The sequence below is a fragment of the Lytechinus variegatus genome, chromosome 8, assembly GCF_018143015.1.
Source record: "Lytechinus variegatus isolate NC3 chromosome 8, Lvar_3.0, whole genome shotgun sequence".
In the NCBI taxonomy this organism is placed as follows: domain Eukaryota; kingdom Metazoa; phylum Echinodermata; class Echinoidea; order Temnopleuroida; family Toxopneustidae; genus Lytechinus; species Lytechinus variegatus.
In genome coordinates, this window is record NC_054747.1 from 9752383 (window position 1) to 9779212 (window position 26830).

The window sequence follows — 26830 nt, forward strand, 5'->3', positions numbered from 1 at the left end:
TTTTCATTTTCCTCGATCATTTTGTTCATTTCCTCCAGTTTGTTCATTTTCTTTATTTTGTTCATTCCGTCATACCGTCACACCACCATTCCCGTCATACCGCCATGTCACCAACCCGTCATTATCCAGTTTGTTCATTTTCTTTATTTTGTTCATTCCGTCATACCGTCATACCACCATTCCCGTCATACCGTCAAATCACCCTTCCCGTCATACCATCATTCCGTCATCCCATCATTCCCCCATCTCATCATTCCGTCATACCATCATCAAGCCATCTCATCACTCCGCCATCATGTCATACCTTGCGTCATACCATCATTCGTCATTCTGTCATCCCGCCAATCCGCCATGCCATCATTTCGTCATATCACAAATATTTTGCCATCCCGTCATTACGTCATTTCGTCATACCAACATATCGACCATCACGTCATTCCATCATTCTGTCATTTTTTCGATCCTGTCATACCGTTTAACACACTGGTCGGTTCACAATTCTGTATACGGTGTCAGCGGAGGAGTAGATGTCACGTCAACACGCGCCGTTCGATATAAAAATTGACATTTGCAGGTTGAAACGCAATAAAAGGCAAAAGTTCTGTTTCCAGCTCATCATTTGGAAGTTTGAATTCTCTGGGCCAACATGAATACTCGCGATACAGTAAAGCGATACGGTTGTTCAATGTGCGATAGGTCGTATAGTCGAAACTACGACTTGAAGAGGCATCAAAGAGATGTACACCCTGAAAGGGAAGATGATGGAGATGTGACTGAAACTGATAACAATGAAGATTCCAGCATTGTTGGAGAAAGCTATGATGAAAACACTGACACAAGTGATTCTGATACAGAGGAAGAAGAGGAATCTACAAATACAGAGATTCCTGACGAAGACGAACCAGCAGACAACCTGGCGTATCAAGAATGGTATGAGGAGGCGATGGCAGCTACCGAACAACTGAGGGATGAAAAGTACGATAAATATATATCCAATGGCATGCGTGATGAAGAAGCTAAAGAAAAGGCTCACGTGAAAGTACTGTGGGCTATTAAACGCATCTTTTTTGACCGCTACTCCAGTTTCTTAAGGCACAACTTTTTTCTTGAAGAAGACCAAACCAATCAGGAAATCATATCCGATGTCAACGAAAGAGTAGAGAAAGGTATGAATATCCGGAAAGCAATTCAAAGAGTCTTCGCCAGACATGGGACAAAATTCGATGGACTGTTCCAGTATCAACCTGAAGAGAATGATGATGGTGACGAAGATATGGGAGGGACTGAAGCAAGCGATAACTGAGACCATGACACAGAGACAGTCGAATAATGTGTTACTGTATGCGATCTACTTATAAATCATATATCCTTGTGATAAATGCAATTTGTTTTAATTATAATTATATATTTCAAAATACACAACAGTTTACAGTATTTCCGACTCATGAGCTAAAGAATAATATAATGAAAAAGTAAAACCCTTTACATATGTATTTCGCAGACAACATATTGGTTTGGACTATTAAAATATTTGATAAATTGAAATCACAATGCATCAACCATGGTATTCGTTTTATTGTATTCTACCAGTGTATATCATATTTCTAACAACAATCCCTGGAAGGGAGTTCGTTTATCATAATAACAAGAATAATCCACAATTATAAAGCGTTTAATACATTGAAACGACGTATTTAAGCGCTTAACAGATATGTTATTACCCTGGTCATCGGATTCAATCTGTCACTCCCGCACACAAAGTGTGCACATTATCCACTCCCTTGGGAGTATTCCAGTAAGTTGCTGGTGAGATACACACAGTACTGTACAAGCGTCAATGACTTTCACATCCTACCAGTACCTAATTAGCACCTGGGTCGAGAGTGGCAAAGTGTGGATTAACGCCAGATCGTGGTACACGACTCTCTGTTTACAAGGCGAAAGTCAGAACCACTACACCACGGCCCCTCGATCCCCTGTGTAATGAAAAAAAATCTCACCCAAAATACGTTGATGGAAGGTTGAAATGACGGTATGACGGAATGAACAAAATAAAGAAAATGAACAAACTGGATAATGACGGGTTGGTGACATGGCGGTATGACGGGAGTGGTGATTTTAACGGGAATGGTGGTGTGACGGTATGACGGAATGAACAAAATAAAGAAAATGAACAAACTGGAGGAAATGAACAAAATGATCGAGGAAAATGAAAAAATAGGATAAATTATGGGATGACGGAAAGATGGTATGACGTTATGGTCGATGTGTTGGTATGACGAAATGGTATTATGACGGGAATGGTGGTGTGACGGTATGACGGAATGAACAAAATAAAGAAAATGAACAAACTGGAAAAAATGAACAAAATGATCGAGGAAGATGAAAAATGAGAGAAATTATGGAATGAGGGGTAGGTGAAATGATGGTATGAATGGTGATATGACGGGAATGGTGGTATGACGGTATGACGGAATGAACAAAATAAAGAAAATGAAGAAACTGGAGGAAATGAAGAAAATGATAGAGGAAAATAAAGAAATTGGAGAATATGAAGAAAATGGAGAATAGGAAGATATTGGAAGATATGAACAAAATGGAGATATGAAAGAAATTGTACAAATTGAAGAAATGGGGAAAAATGGAAGAAATGGAATAAACTTAACGAATGAAAGTAATTAAAGAAAGTTAAGATGAAAAATATGAAGAATATAAAATTTAGGGGGTGACAAAATAGGCATCAAAGAGCGGAAAGTAAAAATAGGGATAAATTCTACGAATTTTGAACAACGTAATACAACAAAAAGTGAGGTTAAACGAGCATGATTAATAAACGGTGATGATTAGTCGAAATATACCACCCACTTGGTTGATTGATCAGAGTGATATGTTGATAGTCACGTTCACATGTATGACAGTTCAAATAGGAATAAAGAGCTATTACGTAATATGCGTGCTGGTTCTTCGCAAGATGCATGACGCCATGGTTTACTCTCCATTTTAAATTCTATTGTTTCATACCGATGACAAAAGAAAGAATGATTCCATCGGTTCTATCGGTAAACTAGAAAGAACCTACCATGAATAGATCCACATGGGATCGTGCTAAGAGGAAAGGTCAACATGTCAGGCTGGACTTGACGGTCCCAGCATCGTGAAAAACATTTACCCTCCATTTAAAAATTCTATTGTTTCACACCCATAACAAATTAGTGAACGTTAGTATTTGTGGTCATCATTTGCCCATCCTCTCTCATCATTAACCCATACTCTCTCTTTCTTTCTCAGCCCCTCTCTCTCTCTCACTCTCTCTGTGTTTGACCAAACCTTGCTACGTCACTTGGAATGTCCAAGACATGTTTTTTTTATTTCTTTACTTTCCTTTTTTATTCAAGGTTAAGTCATTTTTATTGCTTGACGTCACCCTTGGACATGTCCAAGACATGTTTTTTAATTTCTTTACTTTCTTCTTGTTCTTGAGTATGGTCATTGGACATGTCCGACACTTGTCTATTGTTTCTTTACTTTCTTCTTGTTTTTGAGTATGCGCATGACGTCATCGATGTTGTGCAATCCACTATGACGTCACCATTTACTTTCTTCTTGTTTTTGAGTATGGACATGACGTCATCGATGTTGTGCAATCCACTATGACGTCATTTGTTTTCAGGTTTCGTCACTCTATGACGTCACACCTTCGTGACGTCACTTGACCGCCCATCTTTTTTTAATCCTATTGTTTTAATTTATAATCCATATTTCCATAATTTATAATCCATAATTTATAATCTTATTGTTTTAATTTTAATCCATATTTCCATAATTTATAATCCATATTTCATATTTCATATTTTCATATTTCCATATTTCCATATTTCATATTTATAATCGGATTAATTTTTTATAATCGGATTATAATTCATATTTCTATTGTTTAGAACAATAGGGATTAGTTATGTGACTATACGTACACCTTTACTACTCTTGCCAATTTGTTTAATGTTTCCTGTTAATTTGTTAATAGTTTCCGATTTTATTACAATTGAATACTACAATGGCATACACACTATTCATTTCCTAGACACACAATTCACTTTAAGTTAATATTTTCTTCTACAATTCTACAACACAATTAGTTTCAATATAAAACTTTATCCGTGTCATTTTTTTTTGTATTATTTTTTTTTATCTATGTTACTGTTTGAATATATTTTTTTATCAATATTACCTTGTAATACATCGCAATTCGGCCTTAGCCGCGATGATGTCTTGATTTTTAATAAACCATTTATCTATCTATATTGTATTATTTCCAGACAGTTTGTAATGATTTTAGAGCTAAATCTTATTTTAGATTTAATATCTAGTTAATAGAAGTTTGCTTAACATTTAGCTACCCATACAGACTTTGGTAAGATCTTTTCTTATAATTCCCTGATAAAAGTGTCAATAATTTGTTCACACTGTGTACATACGGCAGTGGTTCCGTATTTCAATATCCAGCCAGCTAAAGGCCTGGTCCCACTGGCCGACGGACACAAAATGTATTCATTCTCTAGACAAAGGACCAAGTCGGCGAACTATGAAATCACAGAAGACGGATGCTCGATGGATAAAGAGCGTATGAAATACATATATGCAAATAGTATACAACGGATAAATAACGTTTCCAACGGATGACAAGATTCTTTTCCGTTTTACATCCTCTCTGCATCCCTAAGTGCTGTGGGACCGAGCATTTAGAGCCGATTTAATGTGATATAGAGTATCGAAATGTGACGTCAGTTGTCATGGAGTCATGGCGGGCTGGTTCTAAACAAAGTCGAAGCTGGCGATCATCTGTACACTTTTTGTATAACTTTAGCTCGTCTAAAAGTGGGTTGCAAACGATCAAAATCCGATAGAAGCCATTTTCTCTTAGGAGAAACACGTGCTTTGATACGACCAGGCCGCCATGACACCATGGCAACTGACGTCATCGCTTCAGTATTCTAGTAGATTGATGGTCTAGTAAAAGTTTGCGTCACATTGAATTTGGCTATCCTTATAGATATAACATTTGGTTAGCTCAGTAAACGAGGTTATGATGCATCACTACCATTTATATTCTGGAGGTTGTTACAAGCTCGGGCAGCTGCTGTTCTCATGTCTTGGTCAACGTCACACGGATTCTGAGGGGTATCTATGCCCTGACATTCCTCGGAACCTGTCTGCCAACTATTACCAAACTCATCAACGTTCCCTGTCTACATCAGAGAGAGAGAGGGAGAAAGAGAGGGCAGACTAAGATACATTTACGGATCTTTTGAATAAATATAGTCATCAAAGTTTTACAGATAAATATGAAAATGTATATCTCGTGTGATAACCTATCCCGGTAACCTAAACATGTTCTGTATGTTAAGAAAGTGAAATCTTCTGCATTCCAACTACATTGATTGCAATAATGGCATGATACGTTTCATAATACTACATAATTACAATAGGGAACGTATTTGGGAACACAGTAAATGTATTGAAAATGCAAGTCAACTCACAATGAACTGCTAAGAGACCTTCGTCGGAAATTGGTGAGCCTGGATAGAAGTTTCGTCTTAAGTTTCGGCGCTGAAGAAAAATTGCATAATTGTCGTATTTCCAGAGTCCAGGGGGGCGTTTCATGAAAGGACTTGTCGGACGTTTTATCCGACAAGTCCCATTTCATCCGACAGTTACCATAGGAACAGTGCCTCTCAGCCAATCAAAATCATGGAAATATGTCAGATCCGACAACTTGTCGGATGAAAATATTGATGAAACGCTCCCCAGGACGAACCTGCAGTTTTGATTCATCAATTTCCACAAAGACCTCTCGGTTGGTCTTTGCCATGAAGGGCATTTGAAAACATACTGGCATTGCGAAAGCTCCCTAATGTCGCTTCTATCAACGTACCTAGAAATGTCAATGTCAATGATATACTTCTTACCAAAGTTCCATCACTGGTTGTGAATTCGTTGGTACTGATACCATCAAAGTTACCACAAAGTCCGCAGGTATTGTTCCAAAAATCATAAGAAACAGATATTTCCGCCAAAGATCCTCCGCTGAATTGAATCCTTACTCCAAATTCCGTCTCCAGGGTCTACAAATGTATTAGTGTTAGGTTGCGAAAAAAAATTATGTTATATCTGTCAGAAAATAAACCATTAACAAACTCACAATAGATTTCACTGTCTTCAGCAGAACAATTATCATTTATCATTATTATCATTATTATTATTATCATTGTAATTATCATTATCAATGAAAAAAACAAAACCTGTTCTGACAATGTTGTAGAGAAAACAACAGGCCTTTAGCGACACGGACAATATTAGGAATAACCTACCAGATACCGAGAATCCGCCCAAGCGTGGACGGATCCATCCCGATAATCGATGTTTGACTGGGCCACGCCGTCCACAAGGAAAGCCATGCCTTGACCAAGTGTGTACGTGGTGCCGTTTAGAAGCAGAAAGACCTTCCGCAACCAGGAGACAGTGGCAGATGGGTGGGTCTTGACCGGGTCACCCCAGATGTGGAAGTCCGGGAAGAGATCAGAGGCTTGACATGGTTTTACCAGGGTATACATACAGTCGCCTTGGAAGTGGTGGTAGAACCGGTCAAAGGTCCGGTAGTGAGGGTCACCGGAGATCGTGCAGACAGCGGGAGCTGATAAGTTAATAAATATTCAAAATTAACTCAACAATGAGGCAATATGAGAAAGAACATCATCTATCACCCTCAAAAATACTTATTCACGACTACCTCCCCGCACGGCTTAAGCACGGGAAAGTACGGTAGTTCGGCGAAAGGAATTCAGTTAAAATCGTAAAGAACTAGTCAGAGTAATACCTCGTACGCATTCCCCACTCGGATTGAGAATGAAGTTATCTTGACAGTAGCATCCTCTGACTCCATTCCTCACGGCACAGACCTCATTATCCCCACAGCCTAGAGGTTCACACGTCAAGATTCCTCCTTGACAGTCGCATCTTTCTTCGCATGTGTCCGGTGTGATCCAGACTTCTCCAGACTTGAAAAGACCAAAATACACGTTCGCAATGCTTAGGTCACACGGCCACTTCCAGTAGCTTCGTACCTAGGTACCTAGTTCCTAATTGTCACGATTTACGCCATGATTGCCTTTCGTAACTGACAAAAAAACTGTTGAAACATTCAAAGATTTTCTACGATAAAAAAAATTAATAAAAAATAAAAAGGGTAGCCACTTCAGCTAGAAAACTGCTCTTCCATCGGGCTCTGCATAACATAATATGTTATTGTTACCCTTCTCCAATATAAATGCTGAGCGCCTTGCAAGAAGGCAGAAGGTCCCATTTTATAAGTCCTTGGTATGACTCGGCCAGGGATCGAACCCACGACCTCCCGTTCATTAGACGGATGCTCTACCAATGAGCCACCATGAATGAATGCGATTGCCACTAATGATCTGATAAGATCACTACGATTACTCTACGTTCAAGACCGTTGCGCAAATCGTGACAGAGGAAACTAGGTATTAGCATCCGCAGCTACTGTAATTGGCCGTACGTGTGACCTAAGCAGAAACGAACAAAATTGGGTTGTTAACAATTAAGTCGGTCGTATTATGATCGTGGAATTCGGTAGAAAATTTCCGAAATGTATGGAGAATTGTGAGCAATCGGTATGTAATAAGGACCGAAAACGGGACCTGGCTTTCAAAGCCTCATTCTTTCTGTGGATGGTAACCATGCCGTGAATGTTAAAACCGATAGAAACGAGATAAGAACTCTGATTGAGGAATAAATCAGAATGGGGTTGGCCATGTGTGGATTTAAATGAGTATAATGCAACTGAAACTCTACTCGCCATCAATTCTTCTTTTCTTTAAAGGACAAGTCCACCTTAACAAAAACTTGATTTGAATAAAAAGAGAAAAATTCAACAAGCATAACACTGAAAATGTCATCAAATTCGGATGTTAAATAAGAAAGTTATGGCATTTTAAAGTTTCGCTTATTTTCAACAAAATAGTTACATGAACGAGCCAGTTACATCCAATTGAGAGAGTTGATGACATCACTCACTCACTATTTCTTTTGTATTTTATTATATGAAATATTGAATATTGTTATTTTCTCGTCATTGTCATGTGAAATGAAGTTTCATTCCTCCCTGAACACGTGGAATTCAATTATTTTAACATTTTGTGCTTCAGGCAAGGAGGTCCTAATCGTCAAATTCGTAAAAATTGAAATATTGTAGAATTCAAACAATAAAAAACAAAAGAAATAGTGAGTGACATCATCGACTCTCTCATTTGGATGTAACTGGCTCGTTCATATGACTATTTTGTTGAAAATAAGCGAAACTTTGAAATGTCATAACTTTTTTATTTTACATCCGTTTTTGATGAAATTTTCAGCATTGTGCTTGTCTGATTTTTCTCTATTGATTCAAATCAACATTTTTCTGAGGTGGACTTGAACTTTAATTTCGATAAAAAAATACGTTTCTACAATGCCCATGTGATAATAACAACTCAGAACTTCGTTCAATATTGCTTCATAGGTAATGTCAATGTCAAGTAATGTCATGAATGTCAGGCCTCAAGGAGATATCTTTCAACTCACTGACCTCCCCCTTATCCACTACATTCCATTTCATATCCAAACCCCGCCACATCCATTAAAACAAGGAAAGTGTGGAAGAGAAAAATCTTACAGAAATGTAGACATTGTTGGGCAAGGTACATCCACAATCAGCAATTTCGACGCATTTTTCTCCATCCAACACGAGGCCATCGGGACAAAGGCAGGTCTCGTGGCAGGGGCGAGGGCAGTTGTCGGCCGCGGTGGGGTCGGCACATGTGTTCGGGCAGGCCGTTCCGCACATCCGATATCCCGTCCCTTCGGGACAATCAAAAGCTGCAAAGAAGTGAAAAGATTTTTATTCTAAAGGAATCCCTTCCCTGCTAGAAAGAACACAGTGTCACACAGTGGCCGTATTCTGAAGTCGGGTTTAACTTAAACCCTGGTTTAAAGTTGTGCTTTAAGTATGGAAAGCCAATTGCCACATAAATCACTAACAATAAAGGTATAATATTTCATCTCATTTGACTCTCAAATCATTTATAATTGTATAGGAAGTATAAATAGATGATTGCCTTCACCATCGATGAATCAGGAAAGAGCACAGTTAACATAAGAAACTTACAACTTAATAAAGATTTGACCCTTTTGTCTTCCTTAACTTAAACCCCAACATTAAACCTGAGTTTAAGTTAAACCTGACTTCAGAATACGGACCAGTGTGTTCAAAGTGGTAGGTCACCGTCACACTGTTGAAATTGAGCATATCTAACAGTGTGCATCACATTTGCGCACAGTCCCAATATGTGGACACACTGTGAACACTCCACTGTAGAGATGTCCACAGTGTGAAATTGTCTTCAATTTGAGCCTTTTTTACCGTGTGGATATCATTGCACTATCAAACTCTGAGAACACACCGTTGACACACCTTTCGACACCCCCCCCCCCCCTTCCTCCCAGCAGGGAAATATGTCAAATAAGAAAATAAAAAATAAGATGTCTTTAAATTAAGAGCTGAAAATGGGTTCAGTACGTGCATCTTAACATTGAAACATTAATTCTTTTGTGTCATATTTGCCCTTACTATCTGCGTAAAGGCCTTTTATTCGTATTCGTCTTCGAGCTGGTACAACAGGAAGCCAATGCCCCCCCCCCCCCTCTCCTTACCTAATAAAATCATACAGATTATAAAGAGTTGCCTGAATATTTTAATGGGGTCATTCAGATGACCCAAAAAAAATCTGACGTCATTTTTCTAAATTAAACAATAAAGGTATTATATATTCAAACGACCCAAATTCCGCATAATTGTTTCTTCTAACCCAACCTCATCAGTTTATTTCCAATTTGTCAAATGCTGATTCGTCCACTCACTATTTCGTTTAATAACCAGTTGGTCTAATAGCCATTTAGTCCATATACCATTTGGTTTAATTGGACTAAATGTTAATTGTGCAAAATGAATGAAAATAAAGTGGATATTAGACCAACTGGTTATGAGACGAAATGGTCACAAACAAACTGGTGATTAGACGAAATGATGATTAACCCAAATGGTTATTGGACCAATTGGCTGGTACACAAAATGATGATATACGGAAAAGTATTTGACCAAATGAAAGTAGACCAGGCGATGAGTGGACGAGTTGGCAGCAAAGGAATTGGCAATATGCCTTCTCACCTATTACTTTTTTTCGTTTTACCACTTCTTTAAATGTAATAGGGACGATTGCCACTGTATGAAACCTGGACTTACTACACTGTGGAATCCAGTTTCTCCATTCGCCAATAACAACACCAGGGTTCCTGGCCTGACAGAGTACTATGTATTCCTGCACGCTGGCACAGACGACCTTGTTCAATTCGTGTGTGTAACAGAGGTCGAATTGACACGAGGTGTAGAAATTGAAGTGATCAACGAAGTTTGAACAGTCTCCGAAAATACCTGTATTCGATAATAATAATAATGATACTAATGATAATTATGATTCTTATTTTTACAGTATAGCCACTTAAGCTCTTATGAACAGATACTGTTCTCCAAGCGGGCCCTGCGTAAGAAAATAATGTTAATTTAACCATGGACCTATTACATGATTCGACCCGTCTCTATTCTGATCATGATTCGAATACACCAAGCGCCTGGCAAGAACGCAGAAGGTCCCATCGACATGTCTGTGGTTGCAGGTAAAAGGTATACCTCGCCCGAGAATCGAACCAACGACCTTCCGTCCATCGGGCGGGCGCTCTACCACTGAGCAGCCATGTCCGATGTCTCAGGAAACCTCCCCTCCCCCTTAAATTCATGTCATTATATTTTTCATTGATTTCGAGTACCTCTGATCATTCTACAGACAGTACCACCTTCTACCATTGGTAATTATAACCATTTTTGTAGGCCCGCGCGGGCCAGAGTAGAATTTTAACTTTTAGCATACTATTTTTGTTTTACCTTCGTAGAGCCATTCTTCGCACTATTCTTTAAAATCTAGCTAGTTTGATTTTCTGGGAATTTAGCATGAATTCGGCATTGGAACAGAAAAAAGCATAAAGAACACACTCGTGGATTACTATCTCACTAGATTTAGCATAATTAGAACTCTTGATAGATATTCTGGTGGATAAGAAATAAAGAGGATATTTTCCCCCTTTCATCCTTGCTCGTTCGAATATATTGACGTGAAAAAGTCCTGCAGCTGCAAACATGACAAATGGAAGCTGAAAATGGATAGAGAATCCATTTGGTGGTTCCTGGTGTAGTACAGACTTTTGTCTTTGGCAACATTTAGGGGCGACAATAGGCTATTTTGATAGTGGCGACTGTAGTAATGTTTACCTGTTAATGCTGTTGTTTCAAATTCCCCGTTTCATATTTTCATATTTTTTCACTATTTGAAAAATCATAGGGTGCGTTCACAGCTGGCCTACCTTCGTTACGATCAGGATCAAAGATTGAACAAGTCCGTTCTATCCGGTTGGCTAGGGCAGTATCTCTCTTACACGGATCATCAGTTGGGTCAGAACTCAAGACACAGAATTCCTCGTTTGTACTCCACTTGAAACCGAACAGGTTGACGTCATCGGTCTATATAAGGGTAACCAAATGAAGTTAAATATCGTTTCACTATATTAACCCCTTATAGCCACTTTGGGACAATTTCTGTTTCTCATGCATTGAAATATCACGGTAGAATGGAAATCCTGCTCACAGTCTTGGCCGGCGACACGACATTTGCTCCTGCGACATTTCCTCCGTCGTTAATATCTTGACTTGTTATGATTGTTTTTATTTGATTTATATTTTGTTGAAAATGAAATAAATGAATGAAATGAATGAAATATCTAAGAGGGTTTGGGGTTAGAGCTAGGATTGTAAATTGGTTGGGAATAATCTAAAGATATTGTTTATTTAGTCTTGGAGGTTAGGTTTTATGTTTCGCTTAATGTGCAGATTTTCTATCGGGGCAATTGTCGCCGGAGCAAATGTCAGGGAACAACACGACGTAGGCCTGCACATTAAGAACACGCACATACGAGCACCCTCACAAACCAACGCACGTCCACACCCACACCACATGGCCCCACAGTGTAGGTCTCATACTTCATAGATATGCATTACATATGGAATGGTGCTCACATCTTCATATTCCTATATACATCACTATCCACACACTCGCTATTCCACCCTCACACACACACACACCAAACACACATTATGCAGTACGCACCAAAGATGGAGAAGGCCGATATTGGATTGTCAAGCCTTACTGTCTCCTTGTGATCGGGTTCCACTTAAAGCTTTCAAGAGGAAATAAGCCATTCATTCGAGTTTATTACGATGTATGTATATATAATTATCCATGTGTTCTTCCGATTTACTATGTACAGTCTAGACAAAGCCAATGATGTTTTCATATCTACCCCTGAAACAAAATAGCCAAGTTGACGAGGTTTATTTCCATTTCGTCTAAAGCCAATTCGTCCAATTGCCAACTCGTCAACTATCATTTCGTCCACTACCCACATGGTCTAACTGCCAATTCGTCCACTCACCATTTGGTATAATAACCAGTTGGCCCAAGAGCCATTTAGTCCATGTACCATTTAGTCTAATTGGACTTAGTGTTATTTGTGCAAAATGAATGAAAAGGGAATGGATATTAGACCAACTGGTTATGAGACGAAATGGTGATTAGGCGAAGTGATGATTGGAACAAATGGTTGTGAGACGAAATGTTGAAGGACGGATTGGCATTAGACTAAATAAAAGTAGACCATGTGGTGAGTGGATTTGTTGGCAGTAGATGAATTGGCATTTTACCGTCGACGATGATCTTCTACTATATACCTAATTATATTGGTTTCCATTGTACATGTTGCATATAGTAGAGATACATATGATATCTATATAGGTTATTTCAACCTTTTTGGACGAGGTATGTTACAACTGCTACAGGTGTGGATAAAGGGGGGGGGGTCGTTCCCCGAGAGCTTCTCCGCTTAAGCCAAGGTGGTAATGCCGCAGCATTGTAGAGCACAGAGAATTCTGATAAAGAACTTTTAAAAATATAATTGATTGATTAGATTGTATTTTCCAAAAGTTTAATCAGGTTGAGGCGCATAATATTTCTTGGCATCGTCCATGTAAACAATTCCGCACCAGAATCTACAGCAGATAAATAACAGGTTATGCATGTACTATATAAAAAAAAAAGTTTAGCAGCTGGAGCTACAGCCGGGGTAATATATAGTGCGCCACTGGCAACTAGATAGATCGGCGCCTCATAAATGCTATGTATTATTATTATTATGATGATAAAAAGAAGAAAAAACACAAAAGAGAGGACAAAGCCCTATATTGTAGACAGTGGCGGATTCAAGAGGGGGCGTATTGATTGCCCCCTCCCCCTTGAGAGCCATAATCAAAAGGTCTTATGTAGAGCAAATTATGACACAAATCACTAGCAGTATGTGATCAATTTATCAGATCATTTGGCACTCAAACCATTCTGTGTTGAAAGTTGATAATAGTTTCTTCATAATTAAAATCAAGAGAAAAGGTGACACGATACAATTTTGCCACTTTTGACTTCCCATCATTTTTGCGAAGTGAGAACCGTCGTATGTTACTCGAGTCCGAATTCCGTTTCGATGATCTGTTTATGAATTAAGATTTTCAAGATGCACATGGCCATTTAGACCATGGCCTAAGTTAAACTGGACTTCATATTGCTGATCCCCGTGAATACACCCGTTACCATGGTAGCTATGATGGCAAAGCTACCATAATAGTAACTTTTTATGCAACGGGGCCCAGGGGCCTGATTCATAAAGGACTTGCAACTGTGGTAACTTTGCCATAATGGCAAGTACCATGGTAACAGGGCTCAGCAGCCAATCAGAATCAAGGTTATCATAGTAGTTGCCATAGTGGCAAGGTTACAACAGTTGCAAGTCCTTTGTGAAACGGGCCCCTGGGCTAGAAGTGGATTGACATCTTCAGAACTCACCACTGTCCCATCTGGCAGGGTGAAGTCATTATCAGGGTTGCCGTCAAAATTTCCGCACAAGCCACACGTCTTACCGTAGAAGGACGGACTGAGGTACACCTTTGCGAAGTGAGAACCGTCGTACGTTACTCTGAGTCCGAATTCTGTTTCGATGATCTGTTTATGAATTAAGATTTTCAAGATGTTTCACATGTGTTTGAAATAAGGATGCAAAATTATAGGACGATTGGGAAAATAGTATTGACACTCTCGTTAAAGGAATGTGAAAGCTATTGGAATAACTAGTTTGATGGTCATGCACACTATTATCAAGTTCCATTTATGGAAAAATTGAACGTGGACAAATTTGTAGTCGTCATAAAAAGGCCTACAAAAATCCATATATAACACATTGGTAGACACATAAATATGATATGTTCGGGGCTTTTAAGATTAGAATCATATTGCCATGTTAATGATGGACAAGGTATGAAATACGAATCATTTATGAATGATGGCACTTGTTTGATGTATAATGTTCATGTTGGTCTTAAAGCACAACACTTCATGAAACTTTACTCTTTATGAAAACACCCAGAATTTTTCATTCTATTTTTGACCACTTACTATAAGTGGAAATGCGTAGGTAATGGACACGCCATTCTGATTTACAGGGGCCGTGACCTGGAGGCCATCAACACGAAGAGTCCGCCCCGAAGGTTGCCCGACGGAGAAGGTCGTGCCGTTGTAAGTCAGGAAAATCTGCCGCAGGATGGAGACCCTTGATGAAGGACTAGATCTCACGTTGTTCCCATAGAGATGGAAGTCAGGTAACTCGTCAGTTTCAGGAGAGCGCGGTTTCAGCAGGGTGTATTCGCAGTCGCCCTGAAAGTCGAATCGCTTCCCGTCAAAGGAAGTGTAGTGGGGGTCTCCCATGATCTCGCAGTACCCAGGTCCTTGAGGAAAAAGTAAGTGTAAATATTACGATGGTCAAACCATGGTGGGTCGAAAGTTCTGGTTTAACTCAGTTGGTTGCCAAATGTGATGCGAGCCTCAATCATCATTTGGCTCTCTGTGATATTCAAAACATCTAGGCCTATAGCAATTTTCGTCAAAATCTGGAAAAACATCTTTCAGCCATACCATGGTTCTGGCGCGATAACAATACAACAACAAAAACATATAGGACCATAAACGCATGTTATGTTTTCTGCTGCTCAACAACTGTACACAGAACACGAAATTATATGTTATGGATTCAGATGTGTATTTCAGTCTATTAAATGTTTTTACCGCTTAGCATGATTGGTGTTCTTACGCAAAGCAGGTGGGGGGGGGTTACGACAGCATATAAAACCTTAATGTTTAGTCATGTGTGTTTAAAGATCCTACCGCTGCAAATTGATAAGTTTTCATGTGAAAACAAGACAGGAGATAACAAAACCCACTGGATGATGTCGTCTTTGCAACGGATACAGATAATTATATTCTTATATGGTTTACAATTTGTTTTTGTGTGACGGAAGTGAAATAAATAAATTTGAATTTATCTACCTGCAATTGAGACATCCAGAGAAAACCCGCGTCCGTTTGGCCCTTCAGGAGAAAGATCTTCAAGAGCAATGGTGACGCCTCCAGCTTGGGAGAACAGTGTTTCCCCTGCAATACCAGCACCCGAGAAAGTACGCTCGAACGAAGGATTGTTCGAAGGCGTCGCCCCATCGGTGATCCTCACTCTCTCGTTCGTGGTCGTCGTAACGTCATTGATGTCGACCTGGACCTGAGAGCCATACGGAGCAGTAATAAACCACCAACACATTATGCTACAGTCTGAAGTTTCCGGACGATTTGGGTCGTAAGGTGAGCGGATGTTCGCTGTTGGTAAAGTTCCTTCGGCAAGAACGAGAGAGCCACCGCAACCAGGATTGGCGTTGTTACCGTCTGAGGAACAGAATATCGTTTGGATAAATGCACTTAAGTTGTTCCTAGTCTAATATCACTTTAAATATCTATCGATCATTTCAATCTACTGACACCTGGATATCATGAGACAGTTGGAGTTTGGTGGCTTTTCTATGATTGTTAGAAAAGCGACTGGCAAAAAGTATTGTTGCACCACCCCCCCCCCCCCCCCGCCTGACAAGGTTTTCATGATCAGTGATAAGTGAATGTGTCCAACTTTTATTATAATATAAGAAACATGTAAAAATAGCAACCTTAAATGATATCCTTTTGATTCCAATATATGGTTTTGCTGTTGCCTGAGGTCAAAATGGTGAAGAGATATGAAAAGGTCATGGTAGTTGGCATGGTGGTTCCTTATTGCAAGTCCATGGAGGATTTTTTTTTAGAGAGAGTGTTCCAGTATTGTTTTTTCTTTCCTTTTCTTCAATTGTGAAAGATGCCGGATCATCACAACTGTTCTAATGGAATTGTGACACCGGTGAAACCTCTTTCAGACCAACCAAATCTAATACGTCATACCATTGGTCCGTGAGTTACACCAAACGAAAGTAATTTCGTTTGACTACAAAAGGTGTATTTTGCTAATTCATTTTGGGGAGTTACGAATTTGTCAAGTAGAAACTGAGTTACCTGTTGGTTCCAGTTGAAGACTAAATCCATTTCCGATGACGAATTGGAAGGCGTCTTGCCTAAGATACACGACGATGACATTACCGATCGATGTGAAGGCAGGCATTCGCCAGTCGATCAGGCCTTGGAGTCGCGTTACCTCGTGGTCCTCAGAGAGCGTTTCATGGTCGAAGATGCCGACTCTTTCATCCAATGTATCTACTCTTGTCCACGTCGCTTCGTGTTTAGTAAGTGGAAAATTGTGATCGGTTTAAACAATATTGCATATTTATCTTTTCGCCGTTTTACATTTATTTAATACATATAATATATTCATTATATACCACGTTACTCTCAAGATACAAAAGAAACTATTCTGTTCCCTAATCACACTCGTCTCGACGTGAGACGATCTCACTCTTTATGAAGTGAAATTTGCTTCTTTTGATGCATATGTCAATGTGTCAAAATGAGCATGCAGTTCACTCCAAAGAGAGGCATAATGCACTCTACAAGGATGTGCAAGTAAATCCAAAGGAATTGATCCATAGTATCACTCCAGAGTGTGATTATAGAGACTAGATTCGCTTTAGCTTTTAAAGGTATGTTGATGGTCCTCTTACATTATCCCACACGTTTCTCTTAAATCATTCCGTTCATTATCACAATCATCACCCAATTGATCAATTCCATTATTCCAAGGATAAAACACAGTCATATCCTTTTAAACCCATGAAAATAATCAAGTGTTCTACTACAATAACGTAATTTTTAAAGAAATGGCTTATTATGCATGAATGAAATAAAATATGGACTTTCTTTTCTTCTTGCCCTATCCTACATGGATCCTACGCCCTCAGCAATAATAGACTCTTAACAAAAAAGTGAAAATTTCCTCCTAGATAATACCTCGGACCCTGCGGTCATCTGGTGCCACTACAGTCCACACGCAAGACATGTATCCTCCTCCTATGAAAGGCCTTATGTGGTTGTTGTAAGGGGCCTCGAGTACAGTGTTTCCGTTCAGTTCGATACGCCCTCCGCAACCAAGTTCGTTTCCCGAGATATCTATATGCAATGAAAGTAAATAAAGGGTTATTCATATAACCAAGGCATGAACCTAAGAAACGGGCTTGTGGCTTCAGTCCCCACCTCTAAACGTTTCTAAAAAAAAAAAAAAAAAAAATTATATAAAAAATGATCATCTGACTGATTGTGATTTTTTATTCATTTCCTCCCCGACAGCAGGGGCGGATCCAGATTTCGCCAATAGGGGGGGGGGGCTGAAAAATATTTTGATCAACATTTTTCTCGATTGGCCGCTACAATCTGGTTTTTTTTTCAGGGGTATAGTCCTAACTAAAGACTGAAGTTTTAAGTATATGTTAGTGTTTATTGCTATAAACAATATAAGGTATCTCATGTGGTCTTAATAAATAATGCGAGCGCGAAGCGCGAGCTAAAAATCTTCGATACTTTATGTCCTTAGAGCTGAAGATTCAGAGCAGTTTTTATAATCATAAACAAAGATAAGTATCCGACTAAACAATGCGAGCGCGAAGCGCGAGCCGAAATTTTATCATATAGTAACGTGAAAAGTGACTCAATTAGGACTGTTTTAGTGATTAATGAAGAGGATACAAGTATCACCAATTAAATAATGAGAGTGCGAAGCGGGAGTTCAAAATCTATGATATTCCGACCTAAAAAAAATGAACAGTCTAAGCGCGTTTCTATTTAAATAAACAAGCTGTGAGTCTCAAACAATTAAATGCGAGCGCGAAGCATGAGCTTAATTTTTTGATATACTGACATGATAAAGGAACATTTTGACAAATTTTGGTAGTAATTTCCACAGCATAGGTTTCTCACAAATCAAGCAATGCGAGCGCGCAGCGCGAGCTGAACATTTTGATACACATTTGTGTAAATCAAACAAAATACTGAAAGCTTGATGTGCGAGCTAAAAAATTGTGTGCAAATTGATATCAGAACTGGATATATTGTATATAAAAATATTGGTTATATATTAGTGTCATTTAACCATCTTGATTGGGATTCATTACACAGGCAATGCGAGCGCGAAGCGCGAGCGAAAAAATATATATAAAGTATGTTTTCCAATTCTTCCCCTCACCTTTTTTTGTATCCTTTCGGGGTCGGGCCGGTCGTTACGAGGCAGTAAATTACACATCATGGGTAAAATACCTCTTTCTTACTTTTCTTTCTGTGTTTCGTAGTTTCTATCAAGGTAAAGAGTACACTTTTTCTGCAGGTTGTCAAAAATAGGGGGGCGGGCCCGGCTCGGCCCCCTCCTGGATCCGCGCCTGCACAGCGCTTTCAGGTCACCTCCCATAGCCCTGGGAAGTGGGTGGGTGCTGGGTTAGGGTTACATCAGGTAACTTCAGAAACCCCACTACGAAATCGTTCCCAGAGCCCTGCACCACCCCCCCCCCCCACATTCTCCTCCGCACAAAAACCCCTGTTCCGCGACCCCGTGCCCTTGCAGGGTCCCCTTGTTACATAGAGGTCCAATCAATATGGACATCTCTAAAATGCACAGGTCCGATCAAAGATAAGTGTTTTTCAATATAAGTTACCATTTCCGAGTGAGTGTCATTATGATTTCTATTTAATATTCGTCATTGTTAGCATTAAGTTTATATATGATATACCATATTATTTAAGATTTAAGAAATGCGATTTTCTTGTTTTCTTTGGATCAATCCCTTTTCTTATCGTCACATGTGTCTCTTGTCGAGACCCTGCATGGCGACTGCTCCTTGTCTGTTGACTATGATCCAGAGTGAATTGAGGGATACCCTAACGAAAATCAGCGTTATGTATGGGACCAATCGTATTTTAGAAGGGGAAGAAAGATGAAGAAAATCTTCAGAAAGTTGTTTCTAGTTAATGTCATGAAGCCTTTTAATCAAAGTTCGAGTAGATATGAATGAAGCAGTAAATTACAGTAGGCGATATAAAGAAAATATTCAGAAGCATGATAGATGTTTTCTAAACGTAGATTTGAATAAAAACTCAATCTAAAATGGTGAGATGTTTATATCAGATTGAGGACAAAGTGCTACAGAATCAATCATGATCACATCGAACTCACATTTTGATGATAATTATCTTCTTGCAAGATGATAATATCGTGATGCTTGTTGACAAGTTCAGATTTGTTTCGGTACGGGCGCTAACGGTGACAAATTTGCGGATCTATTGTCAATATTTTCATGAATACTGAGCTCATCATAAAGGAACTTACGTCGAAGTCTAATTTTAGGTCACTTGCCACGTTGATGATGTAAGATTTTAAGGATATTGACAAGTTTTTGAGATAATGACCGTCCGCGAAGTTTGGACTCACTGACATAAGATCAGCCGCGAATCCTCGACATGAAGCTGCCGCTTCACCAAGGAAACCGCGACTCCAGACCAATCAAATCGTGCTATTATCAGGGGCATGCCATCGGTCGCTTTGGAGTCGTTTTGCTGGTGTGACTAGGAAATGATAAACTGGTATATAAACCTACCTGATACGAACGAGGTATGGGCGAAGAAGCGAATTCCTGGGTTTAGACTTTCTTGGTCGGCAGTGTATCGCACCGTCAACCCGGCTCCCGACGATACAATGTTCCCTGACGAGCTCCTTAAGAGGATCCCTTTGTATGAAATAAATTGCAGATAATTATCTACTTCGTCTGTCAATTCATTATTATTTTTCATTTCCTACCCATTTTATTAAGACCATACATCCCACAACCAACAATTAGTCACCCAAAATAAATTGTGAGATTTTCAATGAGATTGAAATAGCACATGCTAAGCTTTCAAATGAAATATAACTTGTCAAAAGTGATGAACAACAGAAAATAACCCTCGCGAGTTCTTTTTTGAATGCAGAAAAAATAATAATCGACGGCTTCAAAACAATAAGGAGAAAACAAGGTTTGAAGTTTGGGGTCTACTCGGGCACTGAATTTCCACAATGTGCAATCTCGGTGAAACTTCTAAAGCAGTCCGCCAAAAAATGTGTCAAAGAAACTCTTCTCTCATTCGACTTCACAACTTCATATTTGGACAGTATGAAGAAACATTACATGATTACTCTTGAAGATATGACATTTTTCCAATTTTTGCTTTTTGAAGACCAAATTGCTACTTTGGCTAATTAGAGTCTACACTACACATGTTACAGAAAACCTTCCCAGGGCTCCGTAACACAAAGGTTTGCGATGAATCGCAAATATGAAAGAACCGCCCTGATTGGTCCCTGGTCAGTATTTTAAACCTAATGTGCGCGTAACATTAATATTGATTGGTCAGTTCATTTAGCGATTGATCGCTAATCTTTGTGATGTATTTTTGGTTAGGGGATGGCAGGTCAATTATGTAGAAAAATCAATATGACGATCATGGTTTTAAAGCAGATACGAACCTTTAAAGTCCTCAACAACTCAAAACCTGCCAGGATCCTCATCCATAATGCAACATTCTTAGCAATTAAGAGCTTTTTCACACGTGAATCTTGAATCATCATTGTAATGATATTTGCAATTCGCCTTTAGAATCATCGGACCTTTCACACAGAAAATTCGTTCCGCAATTTGAGTTAAACTTAACTGGAATTCACCTCCAAGACTAGAATTTGAATTCGTGACTAGTGTTCGTGATTCTAGTCTGGTTTCACACCTGCTAATAAATCGTGATTAGTCTTATTTTTCACTGGAAATCATCACTCAAATTACGATTTTTTTTACCGTGTGAAAGGGCGGGTAGTCTTGTAATATATGCCCACTTGAATGACAACATGCTAATTCAGTAGGTCCTATACTCAATACATTCATACGGTAGTAATTATTAATCAAGAAGCAAAACAAGTGGGTTCCTTTTTAAAATAATTTACTTTCTGTATCCAAAATTTAAATTACTTTCTGTATCCAAAATTTGATTATGGGCTAATTTCATTTTCTGTATGAGTAGTAATTATCTAAAAGGTTATGGTTTTAAGAATACAACTTTTAATTGCAACAGACGGCTAATGATAAACCACACACAGTCCAAACCCAAAAACTCACCTCGAATACTAGACACAAGGTACTGGTCATCGATCGATGTCCCGTGGTCGTAGACGGCGATCTCTTCGTGTTCATCTGTCTGCATGAAGACGACATTCAGCCTGACGTGTTGCCCTGGAGGGGCGGTCACCTGCCACACACACTCCATTAGGTTTGTTGTTTGAAGAGGGACAATCAACTGGTTACCGAAACCGTTGCATTGAGGCAAAGCTGTTCGGATATCATGCACAGAGATGCGGTTAGTATGGACAACATCATGGGTAGTGTGGTCGAATGGTTAGAGTATTGGACTCAAAATCGCAAGGTTATGAGTTCGAATCCCCACTCTGCCATTGTCTTCAATGGTAATATCTGTTGTCTATAGAGTACCAAAGTGTGACGTCAGTACTGTTGCCATGTCAAGGCGGGCTGGTTCTAAACAGAGTCGCAGCTGACGATCGTCTGTACACATTTCTATTTGCAAATGACTTTGGCTCGTGTGAATAAATGGGTTGCAAGCGATCAATTTCCGATAGCAGACATTTTGTTCTATGAGAAACGTACGCTTTCATTCGGTGTGTTCGTTTGTTTAGAACCAGGCCGCCATGACACCATGGCGACTGACGTCATCGCTTCGGTACTCTGTAAGGTCAGCCACCATGACTTAATAACCTAGACGTAAAACTTTTCCTAAGTAATTGTTTATACACCAGCTTTGCGTTACCAACAAAATGGTGTCCTGTCGAGTTCCTACGGGAGTTACCATAAACAGAAATCAGAAACATAATAGAATCGGCGAGCTTACGCATCGCCACCCAGAACGAATTCTAGAACACATTAAATGTATTGAAAATTTCCGTGAAAACACAGTGAACAACTGGGAGACGGTCTTTGCCCAAAATTGGTCAAACGGAACAGTAGTTTCGTCATAAGTTTCGGATTAGACAAAAAAATCAAATGTGTCATTTGTCCAAAGTCCAGGACGAAACTGCTATTTTGATTTAACAAAATGTGAACTTTGTCCGAATTCCAGGACGAAAAAGCCATTTTGATTTACCAATTTACGACAAAGACCTCTTGGCTGCGCTTTGTCATGAATGGTATTTATAATATATATTCTATGTTCTTGAATTCGTTGTGCGCCGTGGTGCGAACACTACTTAATTATGAGGATTTTTATGACAATTGAGTACCAAAGTGTGACGTCACGATGTCATGACAACTACCCCGCTCGTTCTTAAGCGAATCGCAGCTGCATTTATCCACATTTGTATTTGCAATAAATTGTGATTTTTGACCCTGGTTGTTACCATCATTCTGAGAGTCATAACAGGTCGCCGTTAAATAAAGCTGTTCGTAAGTTAAAATCGACTTTAAGAACGACTGGTGATCTTTTCTTGTGGTAAATCGTAAAATAATATGCAATAGTTCAGCGGGTAAGAAAGGATTCCCAGTCGATCGTAACTTACGAAAAGCTTTATGCAACGGCCCCCAGGTTCATTTTGGTTAGAACCAAGTCGCCATCACCATGGCAACTAACGCCATCGCTTCGTTACTCTATGATGATGCTGATCGATGGTAGAGAAAGTGACGATGGCAAATTAAAGGAGGACATTGAGGATTTAGGGATGGTAATGATGATGATGGTAGTGAGAGTATAGTAGTTGAATGTTTTTTTCTCATCACGAAACACGAATTTTTGCTCATTTAGACCAGGAAATCGGGCAAACTTATCGAAATCATCAATGTTGGCTAGTTCCAATCACGTTAGCCAATCATTTCAGTTTGAGTTTTGATTAATAATGGTACGATAGACCACAACGTAAAGTTAATTTAAATAAAAGTCAGTATAGTCAGTCAGTATATCAAGTGTAGGCCTATTACTGAAACCGTCATTCAAATTGGATGTAACATATTTAACTTGCGCTCTAAACGCAACAGAGCTAATCACGGGCCCGTTGCAGAAAGAGTTGCAATCAATCGCAACTCTTAATATCAGGTGCAACTTGATTTTCAATCAACAGCGCGAATTTGGGACTTTTGATTGATTTATTGGTTTGCTTTCAACAGGTTAAACTCAACTCTTTCTGCAACGGACCCCTGGTCCTAATTAATCACACTCCCTTCAGAGTGGTCGAGTGACCAGTCATTTTTCAGTTTGATTCACATCTTTCGAGAGTGCATTATAGCTCCTTCTGGAGTAAAGGGTATATATTTTTGACATTTTCACTATAAAAAGGTAAAGCTACTCTCAAAATCATGTAAATCCCACTCCAAAAACGTGCTGGTCCCTCATGTCACTCTGAGAGGAGTGTGATTGGGGACCTGGGCCCCGTCTTACAAAGAGTATGATTGGTCCATTCAATTGTAACTCTATGGAAACCCATCAGTGTCATAATTTTTTTGCAATAGGAAATTTGCACATTGTCCATTTTAAACAAAGAGAAGCACAGTGAATTTTCAAGAAAACAATGAATGCATGAATATTCATCATAGTTAGAAAATATTTTGAACAAATATGAATAATACATGTTGATGTTGCTGGCCGTCCATACTTGCGATTGATCGGATTAATCGTAACTCTTTGTAAGACGGGGCCCCGGGACGGGGACCCGATTAGCTCTTTTGCATTTAGAGTGTAGTACCTCAAGGTTGTGTGGTCATACATACATTAAAATGATTAAATTTCAATATATTTAAACGAGTTAATTACTTACCATTAGCTGTTCCTTGTGCTACAACTAGAAAACTGTAATGAATGTAGTAAAGTAGAAAATTACGCAGATAATGATAGGGAATATTTTGCTAAAATTGTTCCTGACTTTTTGCTAAAAGTATTCTTGACTTTTCACACAAGTTTATGGAACACAATTTTATGGGGACCGTTTTCACAAGGGATAGACAATGATGTCGGATGTTTTATCCGATACTCTAAAAAGTATTGGGTAAAAGTGCTCCGTGAGGGTAATTATGTGTCCAGCCAAAATTGGGCTTTCTTTTGGCCTTTTTTATTCATCCAGTGTAATGAAAATTTTGCACATTCTAAAGTAGTTGCTGCTTATTTTTAACCTTATTGGACAATATGCTTCCAGCATTGGGTAAAATACTGTCCAAAATTAGTTGGACACATAATTACCCTTGTAGTAGTAAAAATTTAACCCAATAATTTTCTCTTTTTTACAGTGGACAGGTACCACTTCAATCGTGCTTCTCATTAACCAATTACATTCAAGGAAAGTTGTCTGACAACATGTCAGACAAGAAAATGTTCAAGAAACGAACTCTTTGGGGAGTAATTCATCAACTTTTTATCCGAATCTTTTTTTTCAGGTTTGACAATTCTTTGATTTGATAGGCTAAGAAGTACTAACACTATATCTGTGTATGGCAAGTATTGCCGTGTGTAACGTCAGGCACGCCCTTCATCAAATGCACTTTCCCGGTGTCTCACAATTCTCAATTTCTCGTTCATTATGACACTCATACAATGTCATAGCATCGTTTGATAAATGTAACTTATGAGTAGACCTATCAAAAGTACACTGATTGGTCTACCTTTAATGGACATGAGACATTTTTTCTAGCTTGAAAGAAATTTTGATCGAAAACAATTGCATGTGCCCAGATCCGGATGCAACCCTTTTTCACGCCTGTTTACAAAAGAAGTTGCATTTCTTTTTGCCCTTTGCGCGCTGATGTTGCAATTTTGCACATTCGTAATCATAATAATTAGTTTTCTCCCCTACCTTCAAATAAAATAAGCTAATAAAAGGCAATTATAGTTCTTGGATAACATCTATGTAATGATAATAATAAGTATCAATGGTGCAATGTGGATATCTTCAATGAAATAAAATAAGATGGAAACAATTGTCGTTATTATCCCCCAAAATTAATTCAGCGTGCAAATAGTTAAAGATGTCTATAAAAATTATACAAATTAAACCAATGAACATTATAGGAAGAAAACAAGAACTGATCGAAACTAATTGTGATCTAGATCCAGCAAAATGAAAGACTGGGGGGGGGGGGCGAAAGGCATCGATATAATGCGCTAAAGATATAGGTACAACAATTTCAATTCAATTAATTTACATTCTCAATTAAAAAAAAACATTAAAATATACATAAAATAGATAAGTAAAACCATACAAAAAAAACATATTGATGAGAATGAGAGGCTAACAAAATAGAGCAAATAGCCTTATTGAACGTCGACCCAACATCTAAGACAAAAAAAGAATACAGATAACATAAATGAAAACAAATATTAACTCGTACTTTCAAAATAGCGAAATTATACTTGTGAGCAAATTAAGACTACAAACTTAAAAGATAACGCGTGAATGAATTGAAGGTTCGGCATGTTTTAAAGAATAAGGTAAATTATTCCAAAGAATAGGTACTTGAAAAAATTAAAGCTGGCATCACGAAAATATTATAAAAAGTTATACTTCGAAGGTAGCGAAAGTAGTAAGCTAAAACATTTTCAATTCCAATGTTACCAAGATTGTGGACTCTCACCCTTTATTTCCGAAGATTAAAGATAAGAAAAGTAGATGGAGGTTGCCCGCCATGGCTTTTAGCTCTTCCCGTTTTCTTAAACTTCGAAATTGCTTTTCCTGTCGAAAATAAATCAACCCTTCTTCGTTTGAATTCCGTTGCCTGTTGCTAGCTAGTGATGAAACTTAACGATTGCTTGCCAAATGACACAAGTGACAAAAACCTCCAACGGTGTACTGATTTAAGCGAAAAGTGAAAAGTCGCTCCTCAAGAAGCCAGTTCGGATTTCCATTCTGCGCATGATCAGAAGCTCATTCATACTAAACTGACATGGCGGTTTAATATTTAATGAGATAAGCATCAACTTTGATGTCTTGATTATTCTTTTGAATTAGGTTTTTTTTAATGCGTTCATCAGCGACTGGTATTCACAGTTTACCAAGTAACCCCCTCATTATGTGCTACTTTATCGTCCTTTCACACTGTGCTGTAAGAAAATGGTAATTTGTATGATGATTCCACGGAAAAAAAAGGGCTAATGACATTTTTTTAGCACGTGTGAAACCAAGTATCACGAACGCTATAATGAATTCAAATTATACA

General features: G+C 38.7%; 1 protein-coding gene across 1 annotated transcript in view; it reads right to left on the reverse strand.

The window, feature by feature from the left end:
* Positions 1 to 26305, reverse strand: part of LOC121420630 (zonadhesin-like) — a 45527-nt gene extending 19222 nt beyond the window's left edge. The window contains exons 1-16 of the mRNA XM_041615294.1: positions 26249 to 26305; positions 24442 to 24473; positions 21746 to 21955; positions 20201 to 20329; positions 17571 to 17729; positions 16683 to 16898; positions 15642 to 16028; positions 14715 to 15043; positions 14109 to 14264; positions 11527 to 11683; positions 10355 to 10543; positions 8729 to 8931; positions 6875 to 7055; positions 6369 to 6691; positions 5967 to 6122; positions 5099 to 5246 (exon numbers count right to left, since the gene is read on the reverse strand). Coding sequence (XP_041471228.1) covers positions 5099 to 5246; positions 5967 to 6122; positions 6369 to 6691; positions 6875 to 7055; positions 8729 to 8931; positions 10355 to 10543; positions 11527 to 11683; positions 14109 to 14264; positions 14715 to 15043; positions 15642 to 16028; positions 16683 to 16898; positions 17571 to 17729; positions 20201 to 20329; positions 21746 to 21955; positions 24442 to 24473; positions 26249 to 26301 — 3028 coding nt within the window. The 5' untranslated portion in view covers positions 26302 to 26305. The remainder of the gene's footprint in view (positions 1 to 5098; positions 5247 to 5966; positions 6123 to 6368; positions 6692 to 6874; positions 7056 to 8728; positions 8932 to 10354; positions 10544 to 11526; positions 11684 to 14108; positions 14265 to 14714; positions 15044 to 15641; positions 16029 to 16682; positions 16899 to 17570; positions 17730 to 20200; positions 20330 to 21745; positions 21956 to 24441; positions 24474 to 26248) is intronic.
* Between the last annotated feature and the right edge of the window lie 525 nt (positions 26306 to 26830).